Here is a 14161-nt window from a genome sequence, read left to right as displayed (position 1 = left end):
AGGAACCAGCAGCAGCTGTGAGTCCCCGGCGGGGTTGGGGCGGGGGGGAGGGGAGCGGCGCCCGGGGCCGGTCCCCGGGGTCGCAGGGTGGGCCGGAGGAGGCAACGGGAGGTTGGCGGGCACTTGGCCCCGGCGGGCCGGGAGGGGAAGGGTCCGGCGCCGCCCGGCCGCGTTTCCCCCCTTTCCCCTTCCGCCGCCGCTCCTCAGGCCGCACCGCCTCGGGAGCCCCTTCCCCGGCCCGGGGACTGCCGACTGGGGGCCCGGGGCTTGGCCAGCAGTGGGGGAGGGGGCTGCGTGGTCTCGGCCCCCGAGAGGGGAGGGGCGACAATTTCTGTCCGCCGAGCTAAAGGGGTTTAAAGGGTGGCTCTTAAAGGGGCCGCAGTAGGGGCCCGGGGCGGAGGAGGCACCCCCTCCCCATTCGCCCTCCTCGGCTCTTACCCGGGGCCGCCCGGCCGGGGGGGCAATGCGGAAGAAGGGAGCGTCTGTCGGGACGGCCCAGGGGACAGAGTCCCCGCGAGTGGGGCTGGGCCGGAGGTGGCGGGCTGGGGGGGTCTGGGGGGTGTGGTGAGCGCTGGCGGGCGGAGTTGGGGGGGAGGGGATGCGCCTGGCGAGGAAGGGGTTAAAGGTGGGGCCAGCCCTACAAACACGCGCACACACTCCTTACTCAGACCCGGTCACACGCGTTTCCCTGGCCCTTGGGGGGGGGCGGACTGGGGGGCCTGGGGCCCGGGCCTGAGCCTCTTCGCTCCAGGCTCCTACTGCCCGGCTTTGGGAGGTCGCGGACCCCACCGTCTCAGCTCACACCTTACGCCGAGCCCCCTCTCCTACGCGCACACACGCTCCGGGGCGCGCGCGCACACACCTCGGACATTCCCATAGTGCCTCACGTGACACACGGCCCCGAACGTGCCCACCCTTCACACACGCTCACGCACGCGTGCACACACGCGCACACACAAACACACACGGCTTCCTGGCCACTTCCCAACTCCATTCCCGACCCTCAGCCACCCCCAGCGCAGCCCTGCGAAGGCACTCATTGACTATGACACACCTACACTCATTCACAGACACACACACTCCCCCCCACACATGCCAACCACAGACACACATTCATAAACAGGGCCAGAAGTACACACGCACCCCCTCGCGCGTACTCTTTCAGAGCCCTGAGTCATTCCTGCCCCCTCTCAGGGCTCCTCATTTTCCTGTGTGCAGGCACATTGGCGGGCTAGGAATTCTTCGGTGGATCTTCTCCAGGGCCCCCTCCCACCCCTCTGTGTGTTCCCTCTGCCGCTGTGGGAGGACTTCCTGTGGGTCCCAGGTCAGGGGCAGGGAGGGCCTGGAGGGTTGCCACAACCCTGGTCTGAGTGGGGGAGGCACTTCCTTTTCCTGAACTCTGGGATCCTGCAGGAAGAAGCTGGGAAGTTGGGCGGGGGCCCCACAGAGGACGTGCTGACAGTGGTGGGGCTGACTCTCAGAAGCACTGGGCCTTAGTGAGGAGCCAGGGCTGCCAGAGGCCTGGGATGAGGACCGTGGCAGAGAGGTATTTGGGGAAGCAAGGCCTGGGGTGGAGAGGGGTGAGGAGTGAACCAAGGCAGCCCTGTCTGGGCCCTAGTCCGGGAAGGCAGTCCTTTCCTTGTCCACAGGTCTCCCTGGGTTCTGGAAGGAATTCTTCTCTGCTGCTGGCCTGGTTTCCTTGTCCCTACTTATCACCCCATCCCCACCAAAAGCCTTCATCTAGTTCCAGCCCCTTCCCCCGAAAGGCAGCAGAGGAAACAGAACTGAGTAGTCTGCTGGGAGACAGGGGTGGGAGTTTCTCAGCTGCCTCTCAGCTGGTCACAGTGGGCCAGGTTGAGGGGGATCAGGGACAACCTCCAGGCTGCCCTCTCAACCATTGCTCTTACTCTCCCAGGAGGCCCAGTGGGGGCCGCGGCCCGGGCCCTTGCCATGGAGTCCATGTTTGAAGATGACATCAGCATCCTGACCCAGGAGGCACTGGGGCCCAGTGAGGTGTGGCTGGATGCCCCAGGAGACCCCTCGCTGGGAGGGGACATGTGCTCCGCCTCCCACTTTGCTCTCATCACAGCTTATGGGGACATCAAGGAGCGGCTGGGGGGCTTGGAGAGGGAGAATGCCACCCTCCGCCGGCGTCTCAAAGTCTACGAGATCAAGGTCAGAACTTGGAGAAGATGGGGGTCTGGCTGTGTGTGTGTATGTGTGTGTGTTGCAGGGGCGGGGGACCCCAGAAATCCCAGAGAGGGATCAGGATACACACTCTTGGGAACATGAGGGTCTCCCATGAGGGATGTGGCTACTTTGGATGGGAAGGGTCAGAAAAGGATCCTGAGCCAAAAGGTGGGACCTTGGATCTAAATAAAGATCTGGTTGGTGGGAGATGCCTCCAGGCCATGTGGATCCCACTTGAGCGAGGGGAGGGAGAGGTGAGGACTTCCAGGCAGGTTGTGAGGTGGGCCCCCAATGGAGTTTGAAGCCTGGGCAGGGAGCCGGGCACCGGCTCTCCTGAGGACCTGCCTGCCCACAGTACCCGCTGATCAATGACTTTGGAGAGGAGCATGGCTTCTCTCTGTATGAAATCAAGGATGGCTCCCTGCTGGAGATGGAGAAGGTCAGCCTGCAGCAACGGCTCAACCAGTTCCAGCATGAGGTGAGTCCCTCGCTGGCCTCCCAGCCCAGGCTGGGCTCCCTGAACCCCTTGCTCCCATGTATTTTTGACACTCCCCTCTCCCCGCCCCCAGCCTCTGTCCCCTTGACCAGAGATGGCCATAGTCTTCCCTAGAATGGGCTGCAGCCTTGCCCACCCTTCTTCCATCGGGTGCTGGATGTGTGTGTGGGTGGGAGGTATGGGGAGCTACTTGGCCCCCCAAGTCAAGGATGGGCTTGACCGTGGCGTGCCCTCCATCCCCTCTGGGCCCCATCCAGTTGCAGAAGAATAAGGAGCAGGAAGAACAGCTTGGGGAGATGATCCAGGCTTATGAGAAACTTTGCGTGGAGAAGAGCGACCTGGAGACAGAGCTGGGGGAGATGGTGAGGCCCAGGGAGCCGGGGGTGCTTGAGGCTGTCACCTTTGTTGTGTGATTGTGTGTGTGACCCCGTGTGTGTGTTTGCGGTGTGGATCCCAGTGGGTCTGAGTGCCCGGTTGCTCTTGTGAGTGGGGCTGAGCGTGTCCTACAAGTTGTAATTCTCAGTACACCCTGGCCAGGCAGTGACAGTAGGTGACTCAGTGAGTGACCCTGCAGACATTGTGTCTCTGTGCGTATGTTTGTGTCTCGTGCTGGGTTGAGTCTGTGCCCGTACATTGCGTCTGGAAGGCTGTGTGGGTGAGGGTAGAGGTAATCAGATCTCTGTGGCTGCTGGCATAGGTCTTGGCATGTGTGTGATTCTGAGTAGGGGTATGGCCATGAGTGTGAGCAGGTGTCAGAGTCAGGACACATGGTCTCTGCCAACTCCTACCTGTGACCTGGGTCAAGTCACTTAGCCTCTGTCCCTCCTCTGCAAAGGGCAAATGAGAACAATATTGCTGAGTTGTTGTGGGACACGGAGGTAAAAATGCGTCGCCTTAATAATCATCAGCACTTACATGGCACTTACTGTGTGCCAGGCTCTGTTGTTATCTCTTTAGATGTATTTACTCATTTTAATCTTTACGGCAAACCTAAGAGGTAAGTGTGGTTATCCCCATGCTATAGATGAGGTAGGTGCCGCCCGGAGTGGTTGTCACATGTGCAAATAGAAGTTATTATGCTTCTGAGGGCATGCCTATGTCTGGACTGAGGGGCTGTGTGTTCTTAGAAGTGTCCCGCAAGGAAGAGGCGTTAACTCTGACCTTGCAAGGGGCAATAGCCAGAAACATCTGCATTGCAGTTGCTGGGAGAGGAGACCTCACACTCATAGCCACTGGAGAGTGCAGCTGGGATGTGTGACTTGGGGCCTCTTTTCCATTTAGGGGCAATGGCTTCCCAGACATGGGGAAGTCCTGGCTTTGGGGGACCCACAGGGGTAACCCTGGTCCTGTGCAGACCCTACCCCTTTGTCTCTCCCCACAGCGGGCCCTGGTGGAGACCCACTTGCGGCAAATCTGTGGCTTGGAACAGCAGCTGCGGCAGCAGCAAGGCCTCCGGGATGCAGCCTTCCCCAGCCCGAGCCCCCCACCTGCCCCTGCCCCACCTTGTACTGATCTGGACCTGCACTACTTGGCACTGAGAGGGGGATCTGGCTTGAGTCACGGTGAGATCTCGGCGACCTCTGATATCCCTCCCCCAAAGTCCCCTAGACTAACCCCCATTTCGATACTCTGGGACACCTCTGCCTTCTGGAATTGATGGTCAGCACCCCATTATAATGGCTTGTTGAATCTCTCCCATAATAACCCTATCTCTTTTTAACACCTGTTCCCTCACTTCATCTACTCTTACCCAATTTCTCCCACTCGACACCCCCTCTACCACCTGCTTTCCCTGGCTACCCCCATGCAATTCCTACATCGGTCAGCAGAGGGCACCTCCACTCAGAGTCCCCCAGCCTGTCCTACAGTGGTGACTAGCAAAGGCCAGAGGATGCTTGGCAATTTGAATGTGGCCAGGGAATCCTTTCAGGAGGCCATCTTATTTTGTCCCTGGTCTCCTAGAAGATGAGAAAAAGCAGCTCAGGCCATCCTCCCTCACTGCCCCCAGCAGAGGTGTCCCGGGGTAGCTGTCCTTGGGCTATCTTCTGGATCTCTGATGGGGGAGGCCTTACCTATTTCAGTCTCTGTTGATCTGGGAGTCGGTGGAGGGTGCCCAGCAGCTGGACCCAGCCTGACATTACCCTCTCTCCTGCCAGCAGGCTGGCCGGGCCCCACACCCAGTGTGAGTGAGCTGGAGAGGAGGCGTTTGGAAGAGGCTCTGGAGGCTGCCCAGGGCGAGGCCCGGGGGGCTCAGCTTCGGGAGGAGCAGCTCCAGGCTGAGTGCGAGCGGCTGCAGGGAGAGCTGAAGCAGCTGCAGGAGAGCCGGGCCCAGGTAAAGGGCAGGGGTACTGGAGCCCAGGACCCCGCCCAGCCCTCCGCGGGGAGGGCAGGAAGCTGCTGGAAGCAGCCTTTAGAGGCCCAGGACTTCCTCCCTGGGTTTAGCCTGGCTGTGGGAATAGTACAGAGGGGGTTCTGGGCAAAGTGACATTGGCGTTTGACCTCCTAGTCTTCCTCCCTAGGATCTCGCCTCCAACCAGTCAGAGCGGGACATGGCGTGGGTGAAAAGAGTCGGGGACGATCAGTAAGTCACATCTGAAATCCTCTCCGTCTTAACCTCTGTGCCCTGAGGGTGGCATTTCCCAGATTCCCCTTTTTGGTTCAGTTCTCCCCTCTGAGGAGGACCCCTCTTCCGGCATCGGGCCCGGTGGGGTTTGGCTTGCTTGTGTGGCTCTTCATCCTTCACAGGAAGGAGGTGAGGTTCTGGGATGTGCCCTCTGCTTTCTCGTGACACCCAAGCTTGTGTCTCCTCGAGGTGTCAGGGGTTGAGACATTTCCTCAGCCGCTTTGCTGCTATGTTCTGTGTCCCCTGGTGAGTTTCTGGGCCTCTCTGAAGCCCCATTTTTCTGTCCCAGTAACAAGGCCAGTTAGTTGGGTTAACTGCCCCCTCGCTGATGAGGAAGAAGGAGGTGGTGTTTTTCAGGATTTGTGCTTTGTTTCGAATCTCAGGAGAAAGTTAAGGCCGAGAAGAGGGGATTACTTGAGTTCTACAGCAGCCGAGAGGGGAGTTAGAACAGGCTCCACTGGGGGGGGGGTGCCTTTAGAATCCTGCTGGAAAGAAGGGCAGCAGGAAGGAGGGAGGGAGCTGTGTCAGTGGCGAGTCTAATGGCGGTGGCCTCTGGAGCAGCGCTGGGCAGCAAGGGAGAGGGTGAGCGGCAGCCTGACAGCAGTGAGACTGATGCTTTTCACATCCACACCCTGAACTCCTCCACTCCGACTTTCTGAGAACTAGAGTGCAAACCTCCTTCCGTCTGAGCCCTCTCCCCTGAGACCCGTTGTGTGGCAGAGACTCCCTACTTTCATTGGAGGGGAAGACTGAGGCCCAGAGAGGGACAGGAACTAACCCTCCTCCATCACACAGTATACCCAGCTACGGGGACCCCAGGGGTCCTCCCTCCAGCAGACTTCCTTCTCACCTTCCTCCCAGCTTCTGGCCAGTTGGGGATACCCCTCACCACCCTCTGCACCCTGGGGTGAGGGCCTGGGTGGAGCTGTGATAGCTGCGGGGGGGCAGTAAGAACCAGTTTGTGGGAGTGGTGGGTGGGATCCCTCCGCTAGGCTGCTGGGGGGTGTTGGGGGCTCCTGTGGAGAGGATCCATCCTAGCTTGTGATGGAGGCTCAGAGCCCATCCTAGCCCATGTGCCCAGACCCAGAACACACACACACACACACACACACACACACACACACACATGCACACACACACACACACACACACACACGGGTGCACGTGTGTTCTAGAACCCTAGCTTGCTTCAAAAGTTATACTGTAGGGCCCTTTATGGATCACCGAGTCCAGCCCCCTCTTAGCAGACTAGCAGTGAAGGCTCCCTCTAACTGGCTGAACCCAGAGAGAGGACCGGGCTGGAATCTGAACAGCCAGGCTTTGAATCCTTCCAGGGATGCTAAGCAGCTTTGCTTTACTGACTTAACCTCTGTGGCCCCAGGTTTCCCTCATGAGTTCAGAGGTCAGTCATTACAGAGAGATATGAGTAGAAGGCGTTCGGGGTGGGGGGCCAGAGAAGGAATGGAGGATCCCAGGGGGCCAAGGCTGTAGGTGAGTGAGTGAAGGTAACGCCTCCCATAAGGTGCCTTTGGAGCTTGGATCATCCAGGCTCCCGTTGAAGCCAGAACAGCCCCTTCCGGTTCCCACCCCCAAGGCACCTGCCCCACCCAGTTCCTTTGGCCACTGGGAGCTGCGCTTTGCCTAGGGGCTTTACCTGGGGGCTGCCCACGCCATTCTTACCAGAGGTGACCTCCAGCTCCTCCCCTCGACTCTGCATGGGTGCCTCCTGGACCTCTCTCCCCAGTGCCAGCCAGGCTCTGCCCACCCAGCCTCACACTTCTTTTCAGGCGGAGGATCTCTGGACAGCCCCAGCTTGGCAAGGGTTAATTCTCAGAGGAAGTCCTCACTCCCCCGGCAGTTTTATTTTCTTATAAACTCAGCTCCTTTTGGTAATTGCTTCCCGAGTGTTCCCTCCCCTGTCCTCCCACCTGAGGCCTCAGTCACCTGCTCTCAGCTCACTTTCCCCCACCAGCCCCTCCTCTTCCTTCTACTTGGTCCAGACCATCCAGGCGAGTGGGATTTTTACCCGTGGGCTTTCCCAGGAGAGGACTGGGTTATCCAGATGGGGGTATGAACTCTGAGGGAGGGGGTCAGGGAAATCCCTGAATCCAGGCTACCCCTGTGCGGGAGTTATGTGTGTTCCTGAAAGGTACCTACCTGTCTCAGCCTGGACACCTCCAGGGCAGCCAGTTTTATTGTGGGAGTCCTGGCTGTTAAAATATCCTCCGTTACACTGCCCTCTTAATCCCACCCCACCCCACAGTGGTACTACTGGTGCTAAGTGGGCAGGCCTGGGAGGCAGCCCTGCCCCCAAGGACTCCCAGTCCCTTCCATCCCAGCCCCCAACCCATCAGCTCCAACCGTCAGTGTTCTTTTGAAAGTGGGCGCCCAGACCAGGCCACTCTGCCACCTTGGGCAAGAGGTCCATGGCTGACCTCTGGGCAAGATTGCCTTGCTGTTTGCTCAGCCCAGCACCTGGTGGCTGGTGCCCAGGGGACAGATTGTCCCAAAAGAAGAAGAGCTGCTGGAGGTCAGTTGGGGGCCCAAAGACAGGATAAAGGAGGAGTGGCAGTGGAGACCAGCCTGCTCCTTAGGATGCGAAGGGAGGTAAGGACCCTGGAGGGTCTCAGCCGGGGTGGGGGGTGCAGAGCCCACGGCCCCCTCCCCTCTGAGCCCAGCCCAGAGTCACAGGTCCTGAGTGTGGCCTTTCTGAGGGTGTGGTTAGTGCGGAGGGTGGAGGGGAAATTGTGGAGAGGGGGTTCCTTAAGGGGGCTGAGGGCTCGGGTGGGCTGACTCAGTGAAGGGAGTGAGGACCCCGTGAAGGAGGGGAGCCCCCCTGTGAGAAGATGGGGGCTCAGTATGAGTGACAAGGGAGAGAACTATAGGGCTTGCTTTTTTTCCCCAACGTGGGGGGCTCAGTGTTGCAGCCCTGGCCCTTTTCCGCCCCCCTCCCCACCCCTCTCTCCGCCCACAAGCCTCTGCGTGGGCTGCGGTTAGTGGTGGGGGAGAAGTGTGAACTCGGAGAGAGAGGATGGAAACTCTGCACAGAGGTCAAGGGCAGTGTGGGGTGGGTCAGGACGGAAGTCGGAGACCCCCGTGTACCCTGAGCTTAGCTTCATGCCCCAGAACCAGCAGGCCCAGGGCCTCCCCCTTCACGCTTCTCACCCTCCCTACTTCCTTTCTTACAAGTCTCCTTCAGCCAAGGCAGGGGCGCTCACAGGAGTTAACCCCTGAGCACTTGCAGCCTTGGGGACTCCCTGAGGGTGGGGAGGGGCTCTCAAGTTGAGGCCCACCACTCCCACCTAATTGTGGTCTGAGGGATTGGTGGGCTTTGAATCTGTCTCTGACTCTTCTTTTGCTAGGAAGGCAGAGAGCAGCTCTTACCCACACTCTGTCCCTAGATGAGAAACTGCACATCCTCTTCTCATTCTTAAACCGAAGTCATTGAGCTGGTTTGTCCCCAAAGAAGGATCAAAACTGGTTTCTCTCTTTCTCTTGGGCCTTCCCAATTCTTCGTCCCTGTTAGGCACCATGGAGGGCAGTTTTCCTGCAAAGTCTCATTTCCTTCTCACAGAAGATGTGGCGAAGGTTTTGTCCCCTTTTAGTGCTAAGCAGACCGAGGTACAAAGAAGTGAAGTGCTTGGAGAAGTTCAGTGTGAAGTTCAGTGCGAATACCAAGCGGGTCCTGAGCGGATGGGGCAATAGCACCTCTGTGGTGTTTTTCTAGTTCAGGTTCTTCCTCAGGTAGGAGGGCCCTTCGGGGAGGGGTGACTAGATGATCTTTTGACCAGACCTGAGCAATTTTGAAAGTGGACATTTCAATATGTTAAGATCTCAAACTCTTAGTAATTCTGCTAGGGCCACTAGTGGGAGCCAGGATGGTCCTGGGCAAGTTAGGATGTCTGGTCCCCCAACCTACACAGGCACCCTGGTTCTCAGCCCCACCGTGAGCTACTCAGCTTGGCTGTATCTGAGGATGCTTTCTAGACACCGTGAACTTCTGGCTGTGCTGGGAGCATGGCAAGGGCTGCCATGAAGAGCCAGGCTCTGTGGACCGCAAGTCATAGCTGGTCGAGGAGAGTGAAGGGGCTCAAGGCGCCTAAAAGGAAGTGGTAGAGCACTGGGTTGTTGCAGTGACTTCCTCCTCCCCTGGCCCGCAACCTCAAGTCCGCGCCACGGCCCGGTGCCTGTGGTTCTCTCCCCGAGGGTCGGGCGGGAAGGCTGATGCTGGGTGTGCCCGTGGGTGGTGGAAAGTTTGGTCCCTCAATTCCCCCGCGAGAGTGAGGTGGCTGGGGGCAGCTGAGGACAGACACGGGCAAAGATGGAAGGGGGCTGGGAATGCTGGATTTCTGTTTTCCTCCTGATTCTGAGTCAGCTGGTGATTCTGACCACATGACCAGCTCCGATCCTGACCCCAATCCTAAGCCTAATGCAGATCCCATCCCTGACTTTAACCCTGTTCCTCATCCTGTCCCCAACTGTGGCCACCACAGTCCTGACAGAAAATGAACTATCAACCCCAGCCCTAGTCTGACCCTGACCCCAGCCTCAATCATGACCTCAAGGCCATCTCTAGTTCTAAACCCACGGCCCAACCACTGGCCCTCACTGTGGCCCAGCCCAGCATGGGCACCCAGTGAACTTCCCTGGGGAAGGTGCTGCCAAGTCTGTGTGCCTCACAGCTGATTTGGGGGGTAGAAAGAGCCCCTTTCCGGACCAGGATGCTCAGGTCACGAACCGTCTGCGTCTCAGCTGCTTTATCAATCACAGTGAAGATTATTGTTTCTAGATGAAAATTTGAGATCCCTGAATTATTCGTGGAAAGAATGAATGAAAGGATAAGTCAATGAAAGGTGGAAAGATTTGCAGTGGAGGGAGCCTTCCTTCCTGCCAGCTCTGCCATTTGCACTCTGGCTCCTCCGAAGGTGCCAGCTCAGCAGGCTGAGGTGCCAAGAGCAGGTTTGAATCCCTGCTCTATGACCTTGAGCCAGCTTCTTAACAGCTCTGATCCCCCACTTCCACATATGTCTGACACCTTCTTCTCCTCCCCTCCCAGGGCAGGGGTGGTGATGCCCCCGGTTATTGTAAAGCTCCCCAGCTCCCTCTCCTCCTCCTCCTCCTCCTCCTCCTCCTCCTCCTCCTCCTCCTCCTCCTCGTCTTTCCCTTCTGCCATCTTCCTGTCCCTCCTTTCTTTTTCCTGATCATCTTGGAAGGCAGTATATAGCTTAATGGTCAGTAGCCTGGACCTTACAGTCCAGGAGGCCAGAGAACCGTTTCAGCAATTCTGCTGCTGCTAGGCTTTGTGACTTTGCAAGCCTCAGGCCCCTCATCTGGTAGTGGCAACGTGGTAGGGCTGTTGTGAAGATCCAGTTAAGTCCTTGAGCATAATGCCTGGCTTGTGGTAAGCGTTCATAAAGGTTCACGATCGCTCTTTTCTCCCTAGGTCTCTCTCAGGTTCTGAGAGACTCAGAACTTCCTCTCTCCCAATGTGAGCACTCAGGTGCCCCAATGTAGCCATCTGCTGCTTCATCTGACCCTTCCTAAACAGTCTTGATGGTGGAAACTAGCACTCAGGTGTGGGCCAGGAAGCCAGGAAGTGGGATGTGTATTCAGGTGCATGTGTGCCACCCTTGGTTGTAGTGCAGTTGAGATTTTTTCCATTGAATTGGCAGTGTTTTCTAACGTGAGTCATTCAGGGCGTTAGCGTATTCAGTAGCCCGTGCCTGAGCATCTTGAGGTGGGAAGAGATGCCTGATAAGGGGGGGGAGTCCCGAAGGGCCCCACCACCTGACCCAGGGTCTTTGTGAGGCTGCCTGGGACTAGGAGGACAACACTCACTCACGCCCTCCCCCGCCCCATACCCAGTCAAAGCTGGTGGAGGAAGCTGGTGGAGGGTCTGGGTGTTCTGGGCTAGGGGCTTCTTCCATTTCCTGCTGTCTTGTGTTCCATGAGGAGGGTGCCAGGAGCAGGGCGGCGGAAACTGGGGTAGCTCCTGACAAGGGGAGGAAGGCAAGTAGGGGAGAGATAGGGGCCTGGGAACTGAGTGTGGCAGGTGAGATCTCCAAGGCTGGGTGTGAAGGCACCGACCTGTATCTGTCACCTGAGATGCAGCAGTGTAGGCGGATGGGGAGAGAAGCTTGCAGCTGCTTGGCCAGAGGGGGCGCTCCGTCAGTGCCCTGCTGAGAGCCCCCTCCCGCCCCACCACTCCCACCACTTGGGGTCAGTATGATGCTCTGAAGGCCCCAGTCTGATGGGGGAGACATAGCTCCCGCAATCAGTCTGAAGCGTGGAGCCTGTCACTGGGAAGTCCCCCAGTTAACGTGGGACACACAGGCTAGACCTTCCTGTCTGATGGGGCAGATGCCGTTTCTCCCCACAGACACATGAGATCAAGGTCAGGGAACATAGGACACATACACAAGGGCTGAGATATGATGGGATGCGGCATCTCGGCCAGGGTTCCCCAAAGGACTTCTTCCTCTCTGCTCTGTGCACACCCTCAAGTGGGTAGTAAATGCTCCCTCTCTCTGGGAAGTGGGCTTGCCCCCCAAAATCCCAGCCTCTTTGCAGTAATTTGGCTTTACCCAAATGAGTTAAAAATAGCTTTGTTGTAGGAGGGGCTGTTGTCTCCCCCATCACTCAGTTCACCCCAGGATTAGCAAGAATCAGCCAGTGAGCAGAGCGCGCAGAGCAAGGGAGCTCGGTCATTATCTACCCTCTGCACCTCGGCTTTTCCTGCCCTCTGAAGCCCTAACCTCATGACTTCCCCTGCTCTCCTCCAGGGTCACACACACACACACACACACACACACACACACACACTCTCTCTCTCTCTCTCTCTCTCTCTCTCTCTCTCTCTCTCTCTCTCTCTCTCATCCTCTCGCACACTGTTCCTCATGCTCATACTAGCTTCACCCTTACCTGCACTTTCTCCTGTCCACATGCATCCTTGCTCCCATGACTGTTACCTCCAGATGGGGCAGGGCCCACCGGGTCTGGACACCTGCTCCTCCATCCATGCCCAACACCCCACAACTCCTAGAGCAAGAGCACCTCCCCTGGGAGGAGATCCATCTAGAGTGGCTAAGTCTATGCCCGTTGCTCCCCTCCAGCTCCAGTGTCCACTAAGCTCTGGAGTCCCTTCTGGACTTGATAAGGGGGCAGGGACATCAGAGGAAACCAAAACCCCTGCCTCCCAGGCTCTGTCCTAGCCCTGAACAGAGATGAAAGCAGTGACCCAAGGCGACCGCAGAGCCGCATGTGAGGTCAGGAAGGGCTCCCTAGAGGTATGCAACCCAGGCTGGGAGAGGGGAGGGGCAGTGCAGAGAGAGATTACCCTGGGTAGTTCTGGGTCAAAGTGACCCAAAGAGAAAGGAAGAGAAAAGGAAGTGAGTTAAGTCTTGGCCAAGTGCAGAGTCCGTTCCAGCTAGGTGCAGGTGGGTGCCCAGGGGGAAGTGGGAGGAAGAACGGGAAGCAGAAAGGCAAATGGATTGAGAGGCTCAATTCATTATTCACTTCCTGAACATCTACTGGGTAGCAGGCCTGGACCACGTGCTGGACTATAAATACAGCCCGATAATGCTCCCTTTCGAAGAACTCCCAGGGCAGTTCCAGAACAAGACAACGTCTGATAAGTGCTTATGGTGGGTGGCGCCCTCTGGAGGTGTGCGGGACATGCAGCTGTTCACAAAGATCTCCACGCAAAGGGCTCTCTGGAGATCCTGGGAGGTGCAAAACTGAAAACTCAGAGGCAGCTTTGAGGTGGAAGCAAAGATCAGTGGACCTGAAATTCAGGCTCACTTGGGTTCAGGTTCAGTTGGTTCCTCTGCCCGGCCAGAAGGCCACGTCTTCACTTACGGAACAGGGGCTCTGCTCAGGCTGTACAACACTGGTCCCCAGTCTTTCAAAGGTGAGGACTCCTCCTACCACCAGCAACACAGATGGCACTTACACGTTTAGCATTTGCTCGTTGAGAAAATTCACAGTAACTAAAGCTACTGTAAATTCGGCAGTTTTTTGATGAATGTGTGTTTTATTCGGCACAGCTTCTGCACAGCTTAGAAAAACGTTTACACATACCTGAATCAGAGGTGCTCAGGCCATAGACAATGCTTGGTGAATACATGGATTCAGACACCCCTTGGAATCACTGAGCACCCCCAGTCCCAGCCTGTAGTCTGGGAGGCTCCGTGGAAGAGGCAGTGTTTGAGGGAGAACTTAAGGCTGAAGGGCATTTCTGCAGTTGGGGTGGGAGAGCCCTGGAGGGAAGGGAGCCAGGTCTCCCTCCACGCTGTGACAGTAAACCCACTTGCCTTCTGCTCTTCCTTGCTCCCTGTCCTCTGACCTCAGCCTTGACTGTGGGGTTGGGGTGTCCTTCAGGGTGAATTTGGCACTGGCTTACACGGAGCTGACAGAGGAGCTGGGCCGGCTTCGGGAGTTGAGTTCCCTGCAGGGGAGGATCTTGAGGACTCTGCTGCAGGAGCAGGCCCGGAGTGGCGGTGAGAGGGGGCAGGGAAGGGGTGGCCAGAGCTGGGTCCGAAGGGAGGGGCGTAGCAGTGGCTACCATCCTGCGTCCCGGGGCCACCCCTGCCTTCCTTTCCCTGCCGCGCTCCAAGGAGGCAGGGTGGGCAAGCCCATGGCTCCTCAGTTCTGACGCCTCCTCTCCCCACCACTGCCCTTCCCCTCGTCTTGCTTCTCTTCCAGGCCAGAGGCACTCGCCTCTGTCGCAGCGCCACTCCCCGGCCCCCCAGTGCCCCTCACCGTCCCCGCCCGCCCGAGCGGCACCCCCGTGTCCCCCCTGCCAGTCCCCCGCCCCCCAGCGCCGCTCCCCCGGGCCCCCGTGCCCCTCGCCC

At 58.1% G+C, this 14161-nt stretch overlaps 1 protein-coding gene across 1 annotated transcript in view; it reads left to right on the top strand.

The window, feature by feature from the left end:
• The first annotated feature begins 612 nt into the window (after nucleotides 1-612).
• TBKBP1 (TBK1 binding protein 1) overlaps nucleotides 613-14161 on the top strand; it is a 16447-nt gene continuing 2898 nt past the window's right edge. The window contains exons 1-9 of the mRNA XM_029927018.1: nucleotides 613-1546; nucleotides 1916-2175; nucleotides 2546-2668; nucleotides 2944-3048; nucleotides 4068-4248; nucleotides 4846-5018; nucleotides 5206-5267; nucleotides 13689-13807; nucleotides 14013-14119. Of these exons, the coding sequence (XP_029782878.1) occupies nucleotides 1951-2175; nucleotides 2546-2668; nucleotides 2944-3048; nucleotides 4068-4248; nucleotides 4846-5018; nucleotides 5206-5267; nucleotides 13689-13807; nucleotides 14013-14119 (1095 nt within the window). The 5' untranslated portion in view covers nucleotides 613-1546; nucleotides 1916-1950. The remainder of the gene's footprint in view (nucleotides 1547-1915; nucleotides 2176-2545; nucleotides 2669-2943; nucleotides 3049-4067; nucleotides 4249-4845; nucleotides 5019-5205; nucleotides 5268-13688; nucleotides 13808-14012; nucleotides 14120-14161) is intronic.

The sequence above is a fragment of the Suricata suricatta genome, chromosome 17 (genome assembly GCF_006229205.1).
Source record: "Suricata suricatta isolate VVHF042 chromosome 17, meerkat_22Aug2017_6uvM2_HiC, whole genome shotgun sequence".
Lineage (NCBI taxonomy): Eukaryota > Metazoa > Chordata > Mammalia > Carnivora > Herpestidae > Suricata > Suricata suricatta.
The sequence above is the reverse complement of the archived record's forward strand: the minus strand, read 5'-3'. Positions and strand labels throughout refer to the sequence as shown.